Source organism: Phycodurus eques, chromosome 5 (assembly GCF_024500275.1).
Source record: "Phycodurus eques isolate BA_2022a chromosome 5, UOR_Pequ_1.1, whole genome shotgun sequence".
Taxonomy (NCBI): Eukaryota; Metazoa; Chordata; class Actinopteri; order Syngnathiformes; family Syngnathidae; genus Phycodurus; species Phycodurus eques.
This window is the reverse complement of record NC_084529.1, coordinates 29,567,290-29,590,945: the sequence shown is the minus strand read 5'-3', so window position 1 is coordinate 29,590,945 and position 23,656 is coordinate 29,567,290. Positions and strand designations below refer to the sequence as shown.

At 42.2% G+C, this 23,656-nt stretch overlaps 2 protein-coding genes across 6 annotated transcripts; one reads left to right on the top strand and one right to left on the bottom strand.

The window, feature by feature from the left end:
* Positions 1-478: 478 nt before the first annotated feature.
* nat10 (N-acetyltransferase 10) lies at positions 479-17,795 on the top strand. Of its 5 annotated transcripts, none has more exons than XM_061676171.1 (30): positions 489-592; positions 1,058-1,193; positions 1,274-1,365; positions 1,445-1,616; positions 1,712-1,834; positions 2,329-2,390; positions 2,458-2,572; positions 2,653-2,760; positions 3,039-3,172; positions 3,302-3,395; positions 3,475-3,573; positions 3,650-3,786; positions 5,681-5,805; positions 5,890-6,040; positions 6,201-6,297; positions 6,374-6,490; positions 8,984-9,085; positions 9,182-9,256; positions 10,199-10,315; positions 10,731-10,864; positions 10,948-10,996; positions 11,703-11,793; positions 11,867-11,974; positions 12,042-12,214; positions 13,938-14,057; positions 14,303-14,401; positions 15,719-15,792; positions 15,869-15,949; positions 16,647-16,779; positions 17,091-17,795. In XM_061676171.1, exons 2-30 carry the CDS (start codon positions 1,080-1,082, stop codon positions 17,100-17,102), a joined length of 3,108 nt encoding a protein of 1,035 aa, XP_061532155.1. In that variant the 5' UTR covers positions 489-592; positions 1,058-1,079; the 3' UTR covers positions 17,103-17,795. The 5 variants fall into 5 exon arrangements, with proteins under 5 accessions (XP_061532156.1, XP_061532155.1, XP_061532157.1 ...); XM_061676173.1 differs by having other exon boundaries at positions 17,043-17,795; XM_061676172.1 differs by having other exon boundaries at positions 479-548; positions 16,647-17,795.
* Positions 13,574-23,127, bottom strand: adal (adenosine deaminase-like). Its single transcript, XM_061676176.1, is given in 11 exon segments — positions 13,574-17,270; positions 18,085-18,185; positions 19,928-20,006; positions 20,008-20,067; positions 21,111-21,191; positions 22,025-22,151; positions 22,223-22,304; positions 22,383-22,470; positions 22,591-22,651; positions 22,720-22,850; positions 22,986-23,127. Coding segments are annotated over 11 exon segments (1,047 nt in total). The 5' UTR covers positions 23,031-23,127; the 3' UTR covers positions 13,574-17,078.
* Between the last annotated feature and the right edge of the window lie 529 nt (positions 23,128-23,656).

The following is a 23,656-nucleotide window of genomic DNA, read 5'->3' as shown; positions in this document are numbered from 1 at the left end:
TACAACTGTGCTGCCCTACATTCATTTTGTATTGCAGAACTTTATATTTGTATGAATCCACATCTAGAACTGACTTTGGTAATGCTTGAAAACTTGCAAGTTAAGACTAAATTGGCGCCCCTCGTGGCTGATTGCTACACATGTAAACCGTTACGTAAATAAAAAAAATTAAAATCACAAACCAGGACAATTTAATTTCTAGTTGTACAAATATTTGACTCCAAAAGTATTTTAGTTCCTTAGGTTTTGTCACTCCGCTGTTGAAACGGTTTTAAATCCAGACGTTTTATTGGTCTCAAAACCCTTTTTCTTGAACACCATACAAAACGTCCCAACATGGAATTACAAAATTATTGTTAGACATTATAATTAAAAAGTAAAAAAAACTCCACGTGCATTACCAAAAAAAAAAAAAGTCATATGCGGCTGAGACTGAGTAGGACTAACGTCGCGGGAATATTACGTCATATATGGGGTCCTTCATGAAACCCGTCTCGTTCCATGTGAGTTTATCAACAACGTGATGGCAGCCCACGTTTAATGCAAAGGTTCGTTTTTGGGCAATTTTAGGAAGCGTATCGAACAATACAAGGTAACACGGGATATGTTGTGTTTATATCTAAACATTGCTTGTGTTGTATGGTTTCACATATTTTTGTATTCAGACATATGCTACAATTTACTGAATGAAAACTCGTTAACGCTTGCAATGTGATGCAGAAATTTGCTACAATGCTGCCTTAAGATCCTCTTAAATCACATTTGACCACTTAATTCCTGGTTTTACTTAAGTTTACGTAGCACGACGTCTTTTTAAAAATGTTATAGAAATACACCACTACTTTTTTTTAAAACTTGAAAACACTGTCTTGTTCCAGATTTGCTCCTCTTAGTGCAAACATTTATAAATAGTTTACGTCTTTCTCTTCATTTTTTAGAGTAATGTTAATATATTGGGCTATTTGTGTTGTTTTTGTTGAAGTGTGTCAGTTTAATCCGATGTCCCTAAGGTAAGGTACCAAAGTGAGTGTGGTCCCTATGTGTTGTTTCCCAATAGGAAAAACAAATACAAATAAAATATGGCAACTGTCCGCAAGAAGGTTGACAACCGCATTCGTGTCCAGATTGAGAATGGAGTTGCCCTGCAGCACCGCACCATGTTTGTGGTGGTGGGAGATCGCGGAAGAGATCAGGTAATGTTCTGATTCTTTAACTGTATTTCGGGGTTATTGGCACACCGCAGAATAGCAATTTATTTGGATTTATGGTCCAGGTGGTCATTCTGCATCACATGCTGTCCAAAGCAAGCGTCCGAGCACGACCGTCTGTTCTGTGGTGCTATAAGAAAGACCTTGGCTTCAGCAGGTGGCTTTTCACATCCTCTTCTGTTATTTCCGACTTGTTTGTCGTTTTTAAACAATTGACTATGCGTGTGTCCAAGCAGCAATCGCAAGAAACGTATGAAGCAGCTGCAGAAGAAAATAAAAACGGGGACATTGAATCTGAATCAGGATGACCCCTTTGAGCTCTTCGTCGCTGCCACTAACATTCGCTACTGTTACTACAATGAGACTCACAAGATACTGGGAAACACTTTTGGCATGTGTGTTTTACAGGCGAGTCCATCTGTGCTAACAGACATTTTCCATATACAGTATCACCCAAATAATGTAAATGGAGATGAGAGCTTTTTGTTTATGTTCTTGCACAGGACTTTGAAGCCCTCACTCCCAACCTCTTAGCCAGAACTGTTGAGACAGTTGAAGGCGGAGGTATTGTGGTCATACTGTTACGGACAGTGAACTCCCTCAAGCAGCTGTACACAATGACCATGGCAAGTGTTTCTGCTTCTCCACACATGGGCAGGATTTAAAGTTCAGTCCGAGCGCACAATTCCTTTTTAATGTGAACTGTATATCAAATTTCTTGACTTTTTCCATGTACATTATAAGTAAATAAATCCACTGGCAGTTCTTAGTATTTGCGCCTCTAATATACCATATTTCCATCATATTTTATGATGCAGCTGGTGCCTGTTAATGCGGAGGTTGAGCAGATGCGATTGATTGTGTACACGTCACGAGTATGGTGTATGCGAGAGATGTAAGGGAAGAAGCTTGTTCTTTTGGTGTGGTTACAGTCCGTCTGTTTGTTTGTTTTTGTTTTCCAAATTGCATCCCTGGCAATTTGGAAATTGCATTCTACTACATCTCGATGTCTGTTTGATTTGTATTCATCGTTCAGGCCTAGTTAAAGTTAGTTTGTCTCCGATAGCTGTTGTTTAATTTGAACCAAGCCGTGTATCATTTTTGTAAACCTTTCTTGCAGGACGTGCACGCTCGCTACAGAACGGAGGCTCATCAGGATGTGGTTGGAAGGTTCAATGAGAGGTAAATGCTGCTCACGTTTTGGGCATTTTACAGCAACTGTCATAGTGTTCCTCTTTTTGATCTGTAGGTTCATCCTGTCCCTTGCCTCTTGCAAGAACTGTGTTGTCATCGACGACCAACTCAACATCCTGCCCATCTCCAGCCACATGGCCAACATCAAGCCAGTGCCGCCAAAGACGCAGGTTCCCGCACTAAAGACGCCGCTCGCTTGTTTGGTGGCTGAGTGCTCTTGAACTAAACCTTTTTCTATATTCTGCTTCAGGATGATGGGTTGTCTCCAAAAGAACAGGAGCTGAAGGACCTCAAGGAGACTCTCCAGGACACTCAGCCAGTAGGCGTGTTGGTGGATAACTGCAGGACCATGGACCAGGTGACAGGCTCTCGACGCGAAATCGATTTAATCAGATGTCCTAAAGTTGGACACATGAATTCAGCCAAAACGTACGAGAGTATTGCAAGAAAAGAAAAAAGAAAGAAAGAGAAAGAAAAGCCACAAAAAGCATGCAGAGCTAATCCTTTGAGCACTCGAGAGATACTGGGGGCATATGATTCTTGACGATTGTGGTTCAATTCAGAACAGTGCCAAGAGAGTGTCAGAATAGTTTGAATTTGAAGCCTCCCAATATCTAATGACGTGGTCTTTTCTAGGCCAAAGCCGTGCTAAAGTTCATCGAAGCCATCTCTGAGAAGACCCTGAGAAGCACCGTGACTCTGACGGCTGCTCGTGGCCGAGGCAAATCTGCCGCATTGGGGCTGGCCGTCGCAGGAGCTGTGGCCTTTGGGTAGGAATAAACCAATAGAACACGGAAAGCGGGCAATACTTGGATGGTTAACAAGAAATATATTGCATCAAAATGCTGCTCCAACAACACAATAGGGCAAACTCAACTTACAACTGATGTTGTTTCCAGCTACTCCAACATCTTTGTAACATCCCCAAGCCCAGACAATCTGCACACCATGTTCGAGTTCATCTTTAAAGGCTTCGATGCGCTTCAGTATCAGGTAATGTACATGAGCATCATGTCACTCGTTCATCACTTGTTCATCACCCCGTGCGTCACGCCCTCTTTGTCTCATGCAGGAGCATTTGGACTATGAGATCATACAGTCGCTGAATCCGGAGTTCAACAAAGCGGTCGTGAGGGTGAACATCTTTAAAGAGCACAGGCAGACCATTCAGGTAAATGCAGTTTTCCATATCGGTTCGGAATATGTGCATTGCTCATATACGCATACGCAAACCTCTTGGTCTCCAGTATATCCATCCGGGTGATGCTGTCAAACTGGGCCAGGCTGAACTTCTGGTGATGGATGAGGCTGCAGCCATCCCATTACCTCTAGTCAAGAACCTGCTCGGACCTTATCTGGTTTTCATGGCCTCCACCATCAATGGGTCAGTACATTTCTGAATATGTTGATCATTTACACAATATATTAGCTACATGTACCGTGTACAGTTGATGTACTAAGTCGACATACCCCTGTTCAAATTCCTCACTTTTTCCTCCATAAATGTGACCTTTAACATGTACAACTCAATTGATATTTATTAAGCTTTTTGAGAAGTAAAAATGAACAACTAATATTAAGTGGTAGCAGACCCTCTAATAACTGAGATGTAGCGGTGTTCAGAATTAACCAATCACATTCAAACTCATGTTCAATTGAAGTCCGTACACACCACGATTTAAAGTGCCTCTTATTAACCGCAAATAAACTTCAGCTATTCTAGTTGGCTTTTCCTGACATTTATTTGCTTTCTTGCAGAAGCAACGATGTTTTGTGCTAACACTGACTGCTATTTGGAACTGTTCATAATTCCCTCCACCTTTACTTAGACCGTAGTTCCAGTTGAAGAAAAACAGCCCCAAGGCATGATGTCACCACCATGCGTTCTTTTGGTGAAGAGTGTTGTGTTTGTGCCAAACATAACTTTCGGAGTTATGGCCAAAACGCTCAACCTTAGTTTCAACAGTCCATAACAAAATCTCCCAAATACATGTGTTCTTGTGAACGTTTTGGCCATAATTTCAAAAGGTATGTTTGGTGCAAACACAGCACTGCACATCACTCAAAGAATACCATACCTACGATCAAGATGGAGGGAATTATGAACAACCTCCTCCTCCTTCGTCTCCTATAAAGTAAACAAAATGTGAGGAAAAGCCTGCGAGAGCATTTGAAATTTATTTGGGGTTAATCAGGAGCACTTAAAATGGTGTGTGTGTGTGTGGCGGTCATTTAATTTGAGTTTGAATGTGATTGTTTAATTCTGAACATAGCCACATCCCAGTTATAAGAGGGTGTACACACTTGTACAACCAGGTTGTTGTTTGATTATATTTCCCCTCATCCATCCCTCCATTTTCTACCACTTATTAGAGGTAGGGTCACGGGGGCAGTAGCTTTAGCAGGGATGCCCAGACTTCCCTCTCCCCAGCCACTTCATCTAGCTCTTCCGGGGGGATCCCGAGGCGTTCCCAGCCGAAAGACGTAGTCTCCCCAGCGTGTCCCGGGTCGTCTCCTGGTGTGGCGTGCCCGAAACACCTCACTGGGGAGGCATCCGAATCAGATGCCCCAGCCACCTTATCTGGCCCCTCTCGATGTGGAGGAGCAGCGGCTCTACTCTGAGATCCTCCCGGCTGACCGAACGTCTCACCCTATCTCTAAGGGAAAGCCCGGGCACCCTGTGGAGTAAACTCATTTCGGCCGCTTGTATCCGGGATCTTGTTCTTTCGGTCATGACCCACAGGTCGTGACCATAGGTGAGGGTAGGTAGGTGAGGGTAGGAATATAGATCGACTGGTAAATTAAGAGCTTCGCCTTTGGGCTTAGCTCCTTCTTTACCACAACGGACCGATACAAAGTCCGCATCACTGCAGATCGGCCTGTCGATCTCCCGCTCCATTCTTCCCTCACTCGTGAACGAGACCCCAAGATACTTGAACGACTCCTACTCCACTTGGGGCGGGATCTCATCTTATTGCTGTGTGATATTTCAGTTTTTCTTTTTTAATACATCTGCAAACATTTCCAACTTTTTTTTTTTCTGTCAACATGAGGTGCTGTGTGTACATTGAGGGGGGGGAAAAATAACATAAATGATTTTAGCAAATGGCTGCTATATAACAAAGAGTGAAACATTTAAGGGGGTCTGAATACTTTCCCCACCCACTTTATTTTATTATAATTATCTTTTAAGTACAACCCTTTGTAGTGGATCTTATTAGGTTTGGATTGGCCAAATGTGTCTTTCTGAGGTGATTCTTCTTGACTGTGTTGTCCAGCTATGAAGGCACCGGTCGCTCCCTCTCCCTCAAACTGATTCAACAGTTGAGGCAGCAGAGCGCAGACAGCCAACAGAAGATGTCAGCCGAGAACAGGAGCATCAGCACAGCCAGGCTAGCAGCAGGTATGTACTGTACCATACGCTACGGCAGCCATTTTAATGTTCCCATCCGAGTGTCTGTCTGACTTCTCTCGGCTCTCCGTGCAGCTCGCACGCTCCATGAAGTAAGCCTGCACGAGTCCATTAGGTACGCACCGGGTGACGCGGTGGAGAAGTGGCTCAATGAGCTGCTCTGCCTGGACTGCTTGAACATTCCTAGGCTCATCTCTGGTTGTCCTCTCCCACAAAATTGTGACCTGTATCCTTATTGAAAAGTGCTTATTGATGGCTGTCATGTATTACGGATTTATCAGCTGTTCCGCACCCCAGTTGTCAAAAACCTGTTGCTTTCCAGGACTTAGAGATACTTCATTAATTGAGATGGAATGAGTGTCCTAAACTTAACAACCTGAGTTTAGATATTATGTGAACAGAGACACACTGTTTTGCTACCACAAGGCATCTGAGGCCTTCCTGCAGAGGCTGATGGCCCTCTATGTGGCATCCCACTACAAGGTGAGACGTTAAGCTGCTTCCAGTCCTTAATTTCTTCTTTTGTTCACCTGATGTGACTCGACATGTTCCCCTCCAGAATTCGCCCAACGACTTGCAGATGTTGTCCGACGCACCGGCCCATCACCTTTTCTGTCTTCTCCCGCCCGTTCCCCCCACACAGAACTCGCTGCCTGAGGTCCTTGCTGTGGTGCAGGTAGTACTTTCAGAAAACATGGAAATAGACCAGAGCAGCATGTCATGTGTGCAGTGCTCCAAGGAAACAATCTTAGGTTTATCATCATAATGATGTGGCTCATGTTTAGTATTACTAGTACAATACTCAAGACCGTGGATGTTAATCCTTGTCGTTTGTGTGAGTTTGTTACCACTAGTTTGTTGAATGTGTAGCGTACATTGGGTTTAAATAAAAAATGTAATTAATGTGGAAAAAGATACAAAGGAAGATAAACGCCTGCGTTCACTTCCGGGTTAGTCCGATTTACGCTTTAGTGTTAAAATCAAACTAATTTGTCTCGTAAAGGGGCCCCACGTCACTTTTTATATGTATACAAATTTAGAAGAAAGCGACAACAAGCCTTTTATCAGTCTCATAATCTAAAGGTTGCTACATTTTATGAAATCGAAGTTTTAGATGGCAGATGCTTACTTAAACTCAAAACACAACCAAGAGTGGAATTGTATAGGATATTTAATGACATCTACAAGGGATCTATAGGCAAACACACAAAAGGGTCTAACTACAGAAAGAAAATAACACTAATAATGGTAAAAAGAAGAGAAACAGGCGTACGAAAAGGAAAATAGAACATCGTGTGTTGGACTAAAGTTGAAATGGGGTTTTGTGTGAAGCAAGTAATTTCTCTGAAATTATTAGGCACTAATATTGTAATGTCTGGCAAACACTGGTGTGTTACTCACGAACGTAGATTAGCTGGTAGGTGGGGTGGTCTGTCTCAGGAAGCACGGAGACGGGTTTGATCGAATGAGAAAAATGATGCAGAAAAACGGAAACAAAAACAAAAGAGGCGCAAGATGAAAAATTGTTGTTCGTCACGCCTCGTTGGGAGAATACGACCGTCCCTCTCCCCGGCTGGGTCCGGTGTCCGTGAGCAAGTTCAGAAAACTCACGTTTGGCTGGGAGCGCATCTGGGCGCTCAGCAGCAACTGTTCTGTAGGCTTAGCAGCGGCGATCCACGGAGGCTAGGGAGCCGGATCTCCAACCCTAGGCCCCTGGTTACTGAGCCGTGTGCCCGAACAAAGAAGGGGGAGGGGTGGCCGAAGGCCGGCCCGTAGCTGGGGAGCTGATAGCAAGACCCAGGGAGCAAGGCAAGAGCGAAGAGCAGCTGGCCGAGGGAGTCGGGTTAAATACCCATGGGGCGTGTTCAAAGAGGACTGAGGACCAGACAAGACCACACCCATCAGCTTGAATCTAGTCTACAATTTTGACCCATAACATGGGTTTAAAATCATATATTAAAATAAATACTCCCATTTTTGTAGTCTATACTCACAGGTCATGCATATAGAATGACTGTTTGTACTTTAGTCTTGGCAAATCAACTGCTTATGGTTCAAATCACATTTCATGCTGCTTGGAGTGAAATCAAGACAAACAGCTGCGCTTGTAAAGTTGACACACTAACACAGACATCAAGGCATACATTTGGAATAATTCAGCAGACTTTGTAAAATATCAAAACAGAAATTTTTATTTGATTAAACATCAAATGCCAGTCCACAGGTCGGCTTTGCAGTTCCTCTCAACGCCAGCGGGTGTCGCCTTGTCTCAGCAATTGTTCCTATTCAAAGACAAGAGGTCTGGTGAAAACATCCGGGGGCCTTTGATGCTTGGGAGTTCAGATTTCTAGGGTAGAATTTAATTAGTTTGGGGTCCACTTGAAGTATGCCGGGCGTCCTCTTAGTGGTAGCCTCACAGCAGGGCCGCTTGGAAGAAAGCAGTTTATCAAGTCGTGGGGGACTCACCGTGACACCTCAGGTTGCGGGGAGCATGTCCGCTACAAATGTGTGCCTTCTTTAACTGTCACATTCATGGTTGATTTATGTTGCACTGTGTTTTTATAAAACCCTGTCTTTAAGTTGTGTGTGAAATAGTGACCTCCAGGGCCCAACAGGTCACTTTGGTAACTCAAGACCACAGTAATCCCTGTGTAACAGTGCCACTGCACAATTATAGCTGATCGTTAATAATAATAATGTGCATAGTGGCTATTATTTTTTTAGATTTAGTTTGCTGTATTGTTGTTTGCTAGATTGTCGTGCTATTTGTCTTATGTTGTTGTGTCTTAGTGTTTATATAAGGGGGGGGGGTTTGCCGATTTGAAAGGGGCTAATATCGACTGATAAAATCATCCGCCCCATTAATTGATCCGACGATTAATTTGTCGGGCCTTACAAAGAACAGTTTTTTTCCAACAGTGTAGGAATACATGGTTATACAGTACAGCAAGACATGCTCAGTTACTGCCGTACTTTCTGTATTTCATTTGACTGTCATATATTTGGGGCCTAGAAGTGTTTTTTATATAAATATTTCCTGTAATTCTGACGTTACATCGCCGCAGTTGAAATGGAACTCCTTACCTATCCACTAATATAAAAAAAATATTCCCACACACACACTCCACTAAACATCTTCATGCATGATTTATTCCCTGGGAATTTGCAGGTGTCTCTGGAGGGCGAAATATCCCGACAGTCCATCCTCAACAGCCTTTCTAGAGGGAAGAAAGCCTCAGGTGACCTCATTCCATGGACTGTGTCAGAACAGGTGCTCAGAGACGGCGGGATCATAAAGTTGTTTTTTGTTTGGAATTCCTGCACACAAAAGAGCACAAGGAGCGATCATTGATCCTTTTGCCTACAGTTCCAAGATCCAGAGTTCGGTGGCCTGTCTGGAGGCAGAGTGGTGCGGATCGCCGTAAATCCAGACTATCAAGGGGTAAGACGATAGATACAGTGTCAGTTTTTCTTCATGTAATTTACCTTATATAGTAAAAGTGGGCAAACCTAAGTGCCATAGGGTCACATTTGATTTAGAAAAGTGATAGATGTTCCAAATCATCCATAGATGAGGTGAAATAGAAAAGTTCAAATGTATATGGAAAATGTTTTAAAATTGTTTATTTAAAAAAAACCAAAAACAGTACACATTCTCTCGTTTATTCATTCATCCATCCATTTTCCGAACCGCTTATCCCGACAAGGTTCGCGGTCATGCTGCAGCCTATCCCATCTGACTCTGGGCGAGAGGGGGGGGGTACACACCCTGAATGTGGTCACCAGCCAATCACATGGCACATACAGTCCCCTCCAAAAGTATTGGAACTAAATTAGAGATGGACCGATATGGTTCTTTCAGGGCCGATACCGATTATAAGTAGCCAAGGGGCCAGGAACTCATATTTTGGAACCCGTATTCAAGTGTAGTAAAAAGGAAAATGTCGGCGTCATAATTTTGAAAAGTACAAACTCACACTTCATTTTAAATGCCTTTAATCATATGTTTATAAAACAACTTTTCCGATTTGCAGCATGTTCAAGGTTTTTATTTAAAACATTTTTATATATATAATCTTGGGCAACGTCTTTGTTTTAAAATTCTAACAAGTGCGGGGAGCACCCACGTTCAGCAACATGTCTTGAAATGTGAATCTCTCAATTATCTTTAAGTTCAAACAAAAACAGTCTGGTGCAGAAGGACCCCGTCGAACACCTTTGGAATAAATTAGCTACCGCATTAGTGACCAAACCAATGAAAAGAGACTCACTCCGCCATCTTGTCGAAAGTCTTCCCAGAAGAGTGGAAGCTGTTCTTCCAGTGTTCTAACACTTAAATCCATCCAGTGGACGTAACCACAGAGGCTGTCTGTCTGTTCAATAGATGGGCTATGGTTCGCGAGTGCTTCAGCTGCTCCAGATGTACTATGAGGGCAAGTTCCCCACCATGGATGAGAGCACAGACCCCCAGCACAATGAAATCACTACAGTCAGCAGTGAGGTATTTCAGTCAAATGGATTCACATAAAGTACTAACTTAGGGTTGCGAAGGGGTGGAATGTTTCCGGTAAATTTCCATGGGAAGTTAATCTTGGGAATATGTCAAATTGGAAACTTTCCATGGGAATTAATGTGCTGTAAATATATGGGAATTAACTGGAATTGAGGGTCATGCAATGGAAAAGTTATAATTTTCAATCATAAATGTAAACCTTTAGTTTTGTCATAAGCAGAGATCCATGCAAACTGGGTAGTTCTCCTTGGCCACATGCGAGGGCATTACAGTACCTTTCGTTTTGTAAATTCCCGTGGAAGCTTTCCGTGTTTGAACATTCACAGAATTTTGCAACACTGACTGTCATGAGGAAAAAAACAAAAAACGTAATGACCCACAAATGACATGGATGTGGTCTCAGGCCGTCACGCTCCTGGAGGAGGTGGTGACGCCTCGCAAGGAGCTCCCGCCGCTGCTGCTGAAGCTGAGCGAGAGGCGAGCGGAGCGACTGGACTATTTAGGGGTCTCCTACGGACTCACGGCTCAGCTGCTTAAGTGAGAACCCTTCAGTTTGGAAGAAGCACAGCAATGTTGATAGCGATGTTCTTATGTGAAATGTCATTTTTTTAATCTGACAGATTCTGGAAGAAAGCAGGTTATACTCCAGTCTACTTGAGACAGACACCTGTAAGTATGGAAAACTAGTCTCTGTTTACAGATGGGCGAAATAAATTTGATCCCATGCTGCTACATTTGCTCACAAAGAAATTAGCAGTCTCCAACTCTCCAATTTTATGGTTTATTGATTACAGTAAGAGAGATGACATTTCGAATTGAAGCAAATTGATGGTAAAACCAGCTCATTCATACTAAGGAGTATTAGGACCGCAGTGAAATAGAACCATTTTAACATTACAAAAATAAAGTCCTAATGTTACAAAAAATGGCTTGATAATACAAGAGTAAAGTCGTTAATGTGTGTGTGTTTTATACAACCCGCATTGATTCTGGGAAATGAATGGCCAAGACACTTTTTATGACAACCAAGCGATGTATGAAAACAGACAAAATTTAAATGAAACAAATTGTCGAAAAGCGACTCTTTACGAAAACTAGGGCGTACAAAAACTGAGGCTACACTTTATTGTGCACCCTCTTAAAGTTGAAAGTCTACATTTCAATCACCTTTTCCTTCAAATGCATCGTGCTGTTGTATGAAGGCAGAATTCAACTCTGTCATTGTCCAAATAGTTTTGGACCCAACCGTATTCGACGCTTACTGACATAATCCATTGGAAGGCTCGTTGTATAATTAGGTTTGTTGAGTTTTTTTTTAGGCTAGGCAGTGTGCATTTGGTCTGCTGTGTATTCATGTGCATTTGTGCGTCGGAAGAATGACCTGACTGGCGAGCACTCGTGTGTGATGGTGAAGGAGCTGATCAGTGAGGAGGAGCAGAGCCAGTGGTTGTCTGCATTTTGGAAAGGTGAACATTCATGCCCTTTTTCTCGTCATCATCTTATTTCATAATCCCCGCTGAGCCTTCTTGCGTGGTTCAGATTTCCGCAGGCGCTTCATGTCCCTACTCTCCTACCAGTTCAGCAGCTTCCCCCCGAGCCTGGCGCTCAGCATCCTGCAGAACAAGAGCGCCAAGGAGGCCGTGAGCGGTAGGTCGACACACGAGCTCTTCGCGGCGTCCTCTTGGAGCTCACTCGTCGTCTCTGCTTTCCACAGCTCTGAGCGCCTCCGAGCTGGCGGTCCACTTCAGCCCGTACGACCTCAAGCGTCTGGAGTTGTACTCTCGCAGCATGGTGGACTACCACCTCATCATGGACCTCGTCCCGACCGTGGCGCGCTTGTTCTTCCTCAAGCGGCTGGGTGACGTGTCGCTGTCAGCGGCGCAGTGTGTAAGTCACCGCCTCGCTTTGTAAAGACCACAAATGTGCGCTTGACTATTGACAAATTAATTTGCCCTTGTTCTTCTCGCTTTTTGTGCTCTTTCTGAAACACGATAAAATGCCACCAAAGCTGTCTCAATAGGAAAGTGTTAAGGGAGTACAGTGGTACCTCGACTTAACAGTGCCCTGACTTAGGAAGTTTTGGGGATACAAGCCGTCGCTCGGCTAATATTTTTGCGGGCAATGACTTGAATTATGAGCTTCAGGGTCTTCCCAGCTCCAGAGAAGTGAAAAGAAATGGAGATTCAGTATTAAGGTGGAATGTCAGTTCACTAACAATCGGTTTACAATGGGGCTGGCTGATTAATCGAAATTTCATCGTGATATTGAAATTTGCCTTTTTCCGATCATAAAAACAGAAGAAATACCATTTGCCAAATGGCACGGTGTGCGTGTATGTCTTAGTGATGGCGTATCTACTGTTTAAGCTATCCGTGGGGAGATAGGGGACCGACAGTGAATAGTGAAATAGTTTATGATTAAATGATAATGTTCTAATCGCCTGTAATAATTATGTGCCGCACAAAGACGAGAGAGAGCCGTTTTAGCTTTGCTCAGGAAGAGTCTTGCTTCTGTGTAGACAATGGCAGTCGTTGGCCACTTGAGTGCATCTGTGAGCAGGTCACTTAACATGACAAAATGCAGTATACACTCACGGTACATACAACAAAATAAATAGTTAGTGAATAATTTAAAAAAAAAAAAAAAAAAAAAAAAGAGGTGGATGAAACACACACTATTCCTAAAAACAAAAAATCGACACAACAAACAACTGTAATTTATGTAACACCTAATAAAGGGAAAGTCAAGTTTATTTGTATAGCCCTTAATCACAAACGAGTCTGAAAGGGCTTCACAGGCCCCCAGTGGGAAACAATTTACAACCTGAGCCCTCAGGCTTTGCTGGGATGACGTTAAATTATCCAACCCTACCGTAGTTTGCACAACAAATATACCACAAACCATGATCCTTAACACTTGAGTAGCAATTCATACACTTAAAAACATCTTTAAAATGCAGTACTGTACAGTACAGGAACCAGCTCACGGCAAATCACACATCTCTTGCGAGTCTGGTTGTTACGTGTAGTCAAGTAGCCACCTCCAACGCTGTACTTTAGTGGCGTGTTACAAAAATAACAACATTGAGAAACTAACTTCCCCCTCAGCCTCTGCAGCAGCTAGCCACTAACTTGCTATCGAGCCAGTTGTCAGTTACAGGACCTCAACAAGATGCATTAACGACGTGCGTTAACAACAGCTGGTGGGCGGATATCATATTCAGATGATGGATAAACACTTGTTGGGTGGACGTTGAAATGCAGTGCGGACGTTTTTTTTTTTCGTTTTTTTCTTTCTTCATCTAACAAATTAGTTCAGTGCTGTATTCAAGTTGGCTGTTCACATCCCACCAGAGCCCTCACGACATGAACTCATAATAGGTAAACACGAGACTATACCTTACAAAATGGACATTATAACCACTGTAAATTCAAAACTGTTCTCCGAAAGTATAGACATACTTTAGTGTAAAAGGTATTTTGCCACAAAATTAAAAATATATATAATTTGCAGACGTTTTGCCAGGTCAAGGAACCGCAACTATGCGGGGAGTCGACTGTAATCGCTTTGACTTTTGGACGGAGTGTCACGTACGGTTCCTGTTTTCCAGGCAACGCTGTTGGGCATCGGACTGCAACACAAATCGGTGGAGCGGTTGGAAAAGGAGTTGGACCTTCCGAGCTCGCAACTCATGGGCCTCTTCAACCGCCTCGCGCGCAAATTTGTGCAAGTGAGTTCACCACAGTCACCAGTCGCTGCAGTATGATCTTAAAGAAAACATCAAAGTCACTAGCGAAGTGCTTAAAGCTTTAATTTTAATATAATGGAAAACAGAATTTATTTTGGTAGTTCAATTCAATAAGTATTTTGTGATAACTTTGAAGAGTGAAATATATTTCATTGTTATTATCATAGCATATCATCGCGAGGGTTCACTTTATTTTTCATTTATTGAGACCCACCTGTTTGTTGTAGGTTTTTACCAATATCCAAGAAAAGGCCATCGAAGCAGAGATGGCAACAACAAAAGAGGTCACCATGGAGCCCACTGTCCGAAGCCTTCATGATGATCTGGTAAGGTCACTCTTACGAAGCCTCACAAATATTATAATATTTACGACGGAGCAAGCCAGAACGCGCCGTGGTCTGTCACTAACCTACTCTCATGCAATAGTCAAATCAGAATCAGAATCATCTTTATTTGCCAAGTATGTCCAAAAAACACACAAGGAATTTGTCTCCGGTAGTTGGAGCCGCTCTAGTACGACAACAGTCAGTCAATTGACAAAGAAGACATTATAATTACAGTACAGAATTTTATGAAAAACACTTTGATCCACCCGTTTTTAATAGAGCTTGTCCTCATCAGGGTGGTGGGCGAGCTGGAGCCTATCTTAAGGCTTCTTTATACCCACGCTGACGTCACTGCGGCTGTCCCACGCGTAGTTTGCCTTTATACTCGAGCGCAACCCACGCGCTGTTTTGAAAGTGTGCTGCCGTCCTCCTCCAAGTCGGGCGTGTCGCTACGGCTGGTATTGGCTAGGACTCCGCAGGGTGGAGTTTCCGCTGCATTTTTTTGGGCCATTTCCGGTAGCCGTTTTTAACTTTCCTTTCAGTAACAAGGAACAAAGCACCAGCAACGGCTACCGCGACAGAACAAATGGACCTAGATGACACGTTTAATTGTGCTGCAAAATCGATCGAGAAGGCGGCGACGTAGCTGGTATGTAGAAGCGAGGGGCACGCTGGTACGTCATCACAGCATGTGACTAAAACGGACCAATCGCGAGAGATGATCTCCGTGGCGTTCGACGCGCAGCAACTATTTTTGTCGAGTGCGCCGCAAGCTACGCAGAGGTGCTGCGCGGGGCAATTCGTCGGTCACGTGATGCAATGCGGGCGTATAAAGAGGCCTTTAGCTGACTCTTGGCCAGAGTACACCCTTGACAAACAAACCCTTCACACCTGAGGACAATTGAGAGGCAGGGGTTGGCAAACTTTTGTGCTCCAAGTCGATTTTAAAAACAGACCCCAAAAAAAAAAGTTCAAAAGTATTTGTCAATTTTAGTGATAAAATAATTAATTCTGCACATTCATTTAACCGATTATTTTAAAAGATATATTTGTAATAATTACTTTTTCAGACAAATTAGGGGAAATTTCATAATTTAAATAAAACCCCTGATGAGGTGGATTATTACTGCACTAGTAGAACTAGGGCAAAATGATGTACTTGTTGACAACTGCATGGCATGCTACTAGTACTAGTAGTAACATAAAAATATACTTAACATCTAGTGCTTCACTAGTAGTACTAGTGCCGTGCAGATGTCAACTCGTTGACAACCGCGTACATTACTGATTTCCAAAAGTGAAAATCTCTTTTGTCAGAACGAGGCAGCGAGGGAGTTTGAGGAGAAACACAAGCGGGATAAAGAGAAAGTGATGGACCTTGACTTAGAAGAGTAAGTGTGGCACATCTCAGCCCGTGTAAGAAATAAGATAGACGTCGACGTGATCCTCTAATCCTTGCGTTTCCAGGTACAAGATCCGCGGACATGATGAGGAATGGAATGAGGTGCTGAAGAAAGCTGGGAACACGGCGCTGGTCAGCATTAGAAGGTGCCGTAAGGACCAACACTGTTCGGTCACACTGCCCTTTACACTGCATGGCTCAAGTGACACGATTCAGATATGCGTCGTAGCAACAGCAAATGCATGCAATCGGATTTCTGCCAATGCGAGCGCAGTGTAAACGTGCATAATGGATGCCTCGTCAATGTGACAAATCCAGCGAATCCTGCATCAATTTTTCAATGACTAAAGCAGGATAGGTGACAAAACAAAAACTGTGAATGCCCAACTGCAAATATGTGGGGTATCACTATAAAGCCAAAGCATAAACCATTAAATAGGTAAATATGCAAAATTATAGGCTTGTCGATCAGGAAAAATAATTGCAGATGGCCAGTGGAGTAATGTTTAAGTTACCCTCATTTAAGTCAGTGGGGGAGGAAGAGTCAGCCAAGGCCAAATAAAGGCTATGTAACATTTATTAATGTTAATTTCTGTGTTGTCGCTGCCTGATATTTTGACTCTTGTGGAGTTGTTTACATGCAATTACGTCTGCTCCTAAAGGTTGTTTCAGTAGGAAGGCAGTCATATCGGATATCCGTCATTTGAAATGTACGCGGTTCCAGTAAAAAAAAAAAAACAAAAAAAAAAAAAGCAGTCTGATCTCGGAATTAAATCAGAAACGGGCACTTGGACCTGCATCCAGCCTAATGCATGTTGGTGCTTTTCAATCCATTCCCACCAGTGACAATAAGAGGAAACTTGATGCGGGAAACGCTGTGGCGAGCAATGGAGGTCTTCAGCACGGAAAGCAGAAGAAGAAGGACATGCAGCACGGAAAGTTCAAGAAGGACAAACGTGGCAAATTTGGAAAGAAGGTGCTTAAGTGAATATGTGATGTAGTTACTTTTTTGTAATGGACAGAAAAGCGCTTGGCTTTTTTTTTGTTTTTAATCACAATAATTGTGCCAAATATAGAAGTGTATAAGCATGTCTTCAGTGTCATCACTTGTTTAAAATTGTGCACCTCAGTGCAAGAGTGTCAAACAAAACAGTGTCGAGTGTTTTCACTTTTTGTAATGTTATGATTGCTACAAAGATGTAAAAGTAAAAATGTAGTCGTTTTCCCTTTTCTATGAAGTGAGGTAAGCGGTTGGACGACGCTAGGCTAAACCTGTCATTTGAGCAGATGAGGCTCTAACTGAGTCCACTTTTGCTTGAGCTGCTGCTTCACGGCGTCAGCCGCAAAGATGAAGTCGATGGCCTGCCGGGAGAGCGTCCACAAGGCCTCGCGACCCAGACCGAACGTGGACGCCGCCAGCTGGTATTCCTGAGACAAGTCTGTACTGAACACGCCTTTATCGTCAGTCTGCAGGAGGACAAGGAATGAAAAAAACATATGCAGCAAAATATTTTGGATATTTGTTTTAAGAAAATGTTTATGCCCTGTGCTCCTAGGAAATCCAGTTCAAATCTGATTTGAAGATTACACTTGCTACTAGTATGTTAGCATCCCCTCCCCACCCCTTGCTCTTACTCCTTTCTCTGAGTGGCGTGCATACACTCACAGCCAACAATGAGGCGCTCTGTGGCAAAGCCGGTTCGCTTACTAGGTGACAAATCGGACTTATTTGAATGTAAAAAAAAAAAATGAAAAAAAATTCCAATGCAAATGTACAAAGTGGTATTAGGTCTACAAGGGAAAAAAATAGTTGTAAAGAGTTGTATTTTTTCAGTTTAGGGAAAGCATCAATAAAGTTGTATTTTTAGATTTGGGGAAAACGTCTATGACAAAAAGGTAGAAATGAAAACTAAAGAAAAAAATTGTAAATGTGAATTTTCCCACACAGATGTAAACGGTATCTAGGTCATATGACATTTCCACAAAAATTTTTATTCTTGGCACAGTGTTTAGCATTTAATTCCTTTGTCAGGCCACATATGACATTTTTATGGAATTAAACAAGAAATGGCTGTACAGTATAGCTAGTGATGAAATAATACATATGCATTGAGTGTTGTATGTAAATGGACAGTGATATGTGATGCCACAAACAACATGAAATGTCTTGCTCCATTCCCAGACTTAGGTGAACTGTATCGCAAAAGGTCAAAAAAGGCAGGTTGAAGGCCAGGGCGCTGCACAGATCATTGCAGCTTGTTTCAAAGATGTCGAAACTTACACAGATGACGCTTGGGTGGCCCATCTGGTACCAGTACTTAAAGTGATGCTGGGAGTAACATGGTACAGTTTGTCCTTTGACGTTTGATGTCAAGCAAAGCTCTGGTGGGGGAAAAGAGGAAATGAAGTGAAATAGTGACATTGTCTCAACTTAATGTAAAATCTGGGCCTGTTTAATGGAACACAAAGCCGGTGTACTTGCAGGAAGCCATGACTTACAGTGGGAGGAATAAGTACGTGAACCCACGGGAAGGTTTACATTTCGGTAGAAATTGTTCACAAATGTGCTCTAATCATCTAAATCAGGAACCTTACAGAACTGCAACAGTTTTGTAAAGAAGAATGGTCCAAAATGAATCCTGATTGTTGTGCACTTCCGATCTGCAACCACGGGAAACGTTTGGTTGAGATTATTGCTGTCAAAAGAGGGTCAGCCAGTTCAGTTATTGAACCCAACGGTTCAATTTGCATTTTCCTACCTGGCCTGTAAATGTTTACGTTATTTTCTCCAAAAATATTAAAAACATAATTGTTTGTGTGGTATTAGATTGAGAAAAATATTAGTTTATTCTTGTGATATAAATGAAGAACAGACCACATTTTAAGGGTTTACGTACAGGTACACTTCAATAAATTAGAATATATTTATTCTCATTTATGAAGATGACACTTAAATAAATTGGGCAACAAGAGCCTGGACATGATTTATTAGCTGGAAAAGGAAATCGGAACTTAGCCTGAAGCCTCACAAATTTGAGAATAATACATCACGTCTATAGTCAGCTGCTTGTGGTGCACAATTAATTGAGGTATGATAAATGATACATAGATTCTCATTCATTGAAATCTACCTGTACTTTTCCCTCCCACTGTATCTTGAATGAATGAATGGCAAAAGGCGGATGGATACACAGGTTTATTGTGCCTTCTGCCAGCTTGTAGAAGAGCATTTAATGGTTCTGCCTGTCACTATTCGTCGCAGGCATAGACAGCCAAACAAAGATATATTTGTAATAAATAAAGACATTTTGACAAAGTGAAATTGGATCATTTTCCACAGCACCCCTGATGATCACTCACGGCATCCTGGTTGAGAATCACTGCACTAGTAGAACGATTAGGGCGCCGTAGTCGTTCAAGTCAACTCCGTGCTACTAGTACTACTACTAACATTATCAAATCTACAAGTTAACAACTCGGTAACATCTAGCACTAGAAGCACGAGGAGCACAAAGATGTCAAGACAACTCTGCGCTACTCGTACAACTAGTGAGATTACAAAATTGCTCTGAATTTCACAAAAAGCTTCAGTTGTAATATAGTAGAAACCAGAAGTTTACATACATGAAATCAAATACTATCTGAAATTAAATCAAACTAAACTTTTCCTGTTTTAGGTCAATTTGCCAAAATAATGATTTTTTTCCCCCCCCATTATTTTCTTCAAACTCAGAAGTTTACATACATTTCGTTGCTGGATATTGCCATGGTGTTCATACTTGCGTAGAATTGTTTGAACAGATGAAACGTGGCACCTTCAGGCATCTGGAAATTGCACCCAAGGATGAAACGGACTTGTGCAAGTCCACAATTCCTGATATCTTAATCTATCTGATTTCTTTTGTCTTTACCATGATGTTACACAAATGTTTCAGGTGTGCCCCGTTCATACCCGCAGGTATGTGTCTAATTAACTGAAATGTTGTCAATAAACCTATCAAGACACTTCCAAAGTTATGACGTCATCATCTGGGTTTTCCCAAATTCTTTAAAGGCATAGTAAGCATACTGTATGTAAACTTCTAGTTTCAACTGCAAATATTCATTGGTCACCAATGCCTTACCCAAAGGGATGTTATTCTTCACCACTTTGTCAACAAGGCTCTGTGATCCGCCGACGTCCGGATGCAGAAAGGTGCCGTGGACCGATCCGGTCCGGAGGCAGATTGAGCAGCAGCTCGGACTCCTCCAGCTGAGACGGAACCTGCGACAGTTCGTCGGCACGCTTAATTGGGTGCACCTGCATCATCTAACCATCCATCGATTCTTTACAACACTTATCCTGAGCTGGAGTCCATCCCAGCGGAGACTTTGGGTGAAAGGCGGACTGCGGTACACCCTGGACTGGTCACTCACATGGCACATGCTCAAGCATGTTTTCAGCTTTTACGAACAGATACAGTACACATACTTGCTCAAAATCCATAATTATGATTGAGCTACTTAAAAAAAAAAAAAAAAAAAAAAAAAATCTGATTCAAGAGCAGAATGATTATAGATTTTTATGGATAAATTGTTATACAGTTGATGTAAAAAGTCTAGGCACTCCTGCTTAAAAGCTATTTTTTTTTTGTCATATAAAACTGAGACAAAGATAAATCATTTAAAAATATTTTTTCTACCATTGAGACTGATAAACTGAACAAATGAATTGGGAAAAAAAATAAAATCCAAAGGGGGAAACTACAACTGCGGCCGGTGTGGTGCAGAGGGTACGCGTATGCCGTAAAACCGGAGCGTCGCCGGTTCGTATCCCCGTTGGAGCGCATGTCGTCGCTGTGTTCCTGGGCAAGACACAACCCATATTGCCCATGAATGGATGTGGTTGGAGTTTAGGTCGTGGTCGGAGGGGCCGTAGGTGCAGAATGGCAGCCACACACCTGTCAGACTGCCCCGGGGCGGCTGTGGCTACACACGTAGCTTACTACCACCAGGTGTGACTGAGGAGTAAATGAATAATGTGTGCAATTGTAAAGAGTCTTTTGAGTGTCTAAAAGTAAGTGTGATACACAGTAAGTGTAATGCATTATGTATTTATTGAATTAGTTTAAGTTTCAAAGTTCCTCGACCAAAAACACAGTCATCAAGACAATAATGCTCAGTTTTGATTGACACCGTCAACAGCGGCATTCATTGAACAAGGTTTATTATTGTGGTTGTATATTGCAGTCTGTAATATTTTGGTTGTCAATAGGCACATAATGTTCCTAATGCTGTGGCCCGTGAGCGCGTTTTTAATTGTCTTACTTCGGAGAGGTGCAGCGATAACTTAAGTCCGCTGTTCCTGGCTCTCTGTAAGGCAGGAAGCAGGTCTTTACCATGGCCCACCTGAAAATGACAAGTGAAATTAGTATGGGATATTCCTTTTCCCATTATCGCCTGCTGTGCCTCCTTAAAATATTGACAAACACATATTGTCGAGTTGCGGTCCACTCTAGAGTTGAAAGGTTCCAGACTTCCTTTCTAGGCTGTTGCGTCACCACCACCAAAGGTGGGTTGGCCGCACCCCCGTTGCCGTTGTGGGTGCGCTTTGATGCAGGGGCCTTTTAAAAAGACACGCTTTATCCCGACTGTCACATGAAATCAGGCGAAACTTTTCCTGTTTTGGGTCAAGTAGGATTACCAAAAATATTTGTTGAATGCCATAATAATGACAGGATGTTTGCCTGTTTTTTGACAAATGTAATAGACAATAGAATCATGGCTAAAAACATTGGCACATTTTTAGCCATGAGTATTTATTTTTCTTTGTTTTTTTTTTTTTTTTTATTTCCATTCATTTAATGTAGTTATTTTACTTGTTAGTAATTTATGTTCTGGTTGTCCTTTTAATTTATATTTAAAGTTTAGTTTGGGCTATTAAATAACTACAAAGTTTGAAAATAAATGAATAATCATGTTCATTAAATCGTGATTTCAATATCAATCAAAATAATTGTGATTATTATTTGTTCCCGTGATCACCCAGCCCTAGTTTAGTTTAGCGTCCCCCTTCACATTGCGCAGGTGCGCAGGACCTGTGAGGCAAACCCAAACAAAAAGTTGGATCATACAGCCAATACCACTCACTATAAATACATTTTTTATGATTTTCTTTTTTTTTTTTTTAACAGCTAATCCATACGAACGGTAAGCACTCCTAATTTAAACGACTGGCGTACCGTCGGATCCCCACTGAGGTCGAGTCCGACCACCAGCCCGTCAGTGGAAAGCATGAAGTCCTCAGCCAGCTTCACCGTTTCCATGGCAACCTCCGTCCCATTCCTGCGATCGATGGCCACTAGGAACCTGCGGCGGAAAGTGGCCACTGAAGCCTCTTTTCCCCCAGGAGGCTATTCATTAGTTCATCTTGTGCCTACCTGACATCAATGTTCACCTCCTCCTCTTTACACTGCTGGATGGCTTTTATGACAGTGTCCACATAGCTGTTTTTTGTCAACCCTCAAAAACGACGACACATTAGTAACAACTTGATTCTCGGAGATGGGGGTGCGAAACTGTCCATTTAACATCTCAAACCTGTTTTCTTCTCCTCTCTCGGTGTACTCCTGAGCTCTAAATATTTGACACCGTCAGCTGCAAACTCCTTGATTACATCTGCGGCCACCTAGAGTGAAAGGCATTGATCGAACATTTGACATAGGGCGTGTATAAAGCATTTTTTTTTTTTTTAATGTTTTTTTTTTTTTTAAATCACATTATTTTGGGACATGAGTCCCGTCCTCACCATCAGGATGTCTTCCTCCGTGTCCACCAACTGATGAATGACCTTGAAGACCTGAAAGCACCTGTCGCACACCACGTTTGAGTCATTAACAGCGATCAAGTCTGGATTATAGCGTACAGGTCTACGTACTCTTCCAAAGTTCTCCGCTGGCCTTTGTCGATGGCCGTCATGTGGTGTTGTATGTTGAGATGTGGCTTTCGCTTCATGAGCTTCTCCATGGTCTGGAAGCTCACCGAGCCGTTGAGGTGAGCGTGCAGCTCCTGGTGGGAGCAAACACAGTGCAGTGGGAAATCCAGCTCAACTTCCATACTTTACAACGGCTTTCAAATGCTTTCTGTAAAAATTAAAAATAAAATAATAATAATAATAATAATTGGGCGATACATTTGACTCACCACTTTTGGGAGCTCCCGATAAAAGACAACGTCGTCCTTATCCATCGTCAAAAGAACATAAATAGCGGCAAGTTTGTGAGCTCTTTATGGAGTTTAATGTGCGGAAGACGACGGGCCTGGCTGTGTTTTCAGGACGCATTTGGCCGTGACACAGATTGCAGTGCAGCAGACAAATGAGTTCCCGGGGAGCAAAAGAAATGTTCCGGAAGAGGAATTACAGTAAAATGGAAAAAAAAAAAAAATAATGTTTGCCCGTGACTCAGCCATGTTAAAAAATTATGATACCGTATTCTGGATTTCTATTTTTTTTACGAATTGTTCTTTTCACACGACAGTAAGTCTAACATGGAAACTATGTATCCATAACAGTGCATAAATAATGTTACATTGATGTTTGTAACAGTAGTTCATAATCAGGTGACTCAAATTTTAAAACATTTTGAATACTGTAATTATATTAAACAATAATTAATCAGTATTTTTTAACTTAAAAAAAAAAACATTTAATTGAAAATTATGCACCTCCAGTAAAACATCTATTTTCAATAGCGTTTGTCTTCATTAAAGTCACGGGAGAGTTTAAGCCTATCCCAGCTGATTTTGATTAATTGATTGATTGATTGATTGATTGATTGATTGATTGTTTTTTCTCCACCCATATTAGAACAAGC

Coding starts and splice junctions, on each gene's coding strand:
- nat10 (XM_061676172.1), top strand. CDS start 1,080: ATGGCAACTGTCCGCAAGAAGGTTGACAACCGCATTCGTGTCCAGATT. Junction 11,975..12,041: donor CGCCAAGGAGGCCGTGAGCG/GTAGGTCGACAC, acceptor TGCTTTCCACAG/CTCTGAGCGCCTCCGAGCTG. Junction 15,793..15,868: donor ATGGACCTTGACTTAGAAGA/GTAAGTGTGGCA, acceptor TTGCGTTTCCAG/GTACAAGATCCGCGGACATG.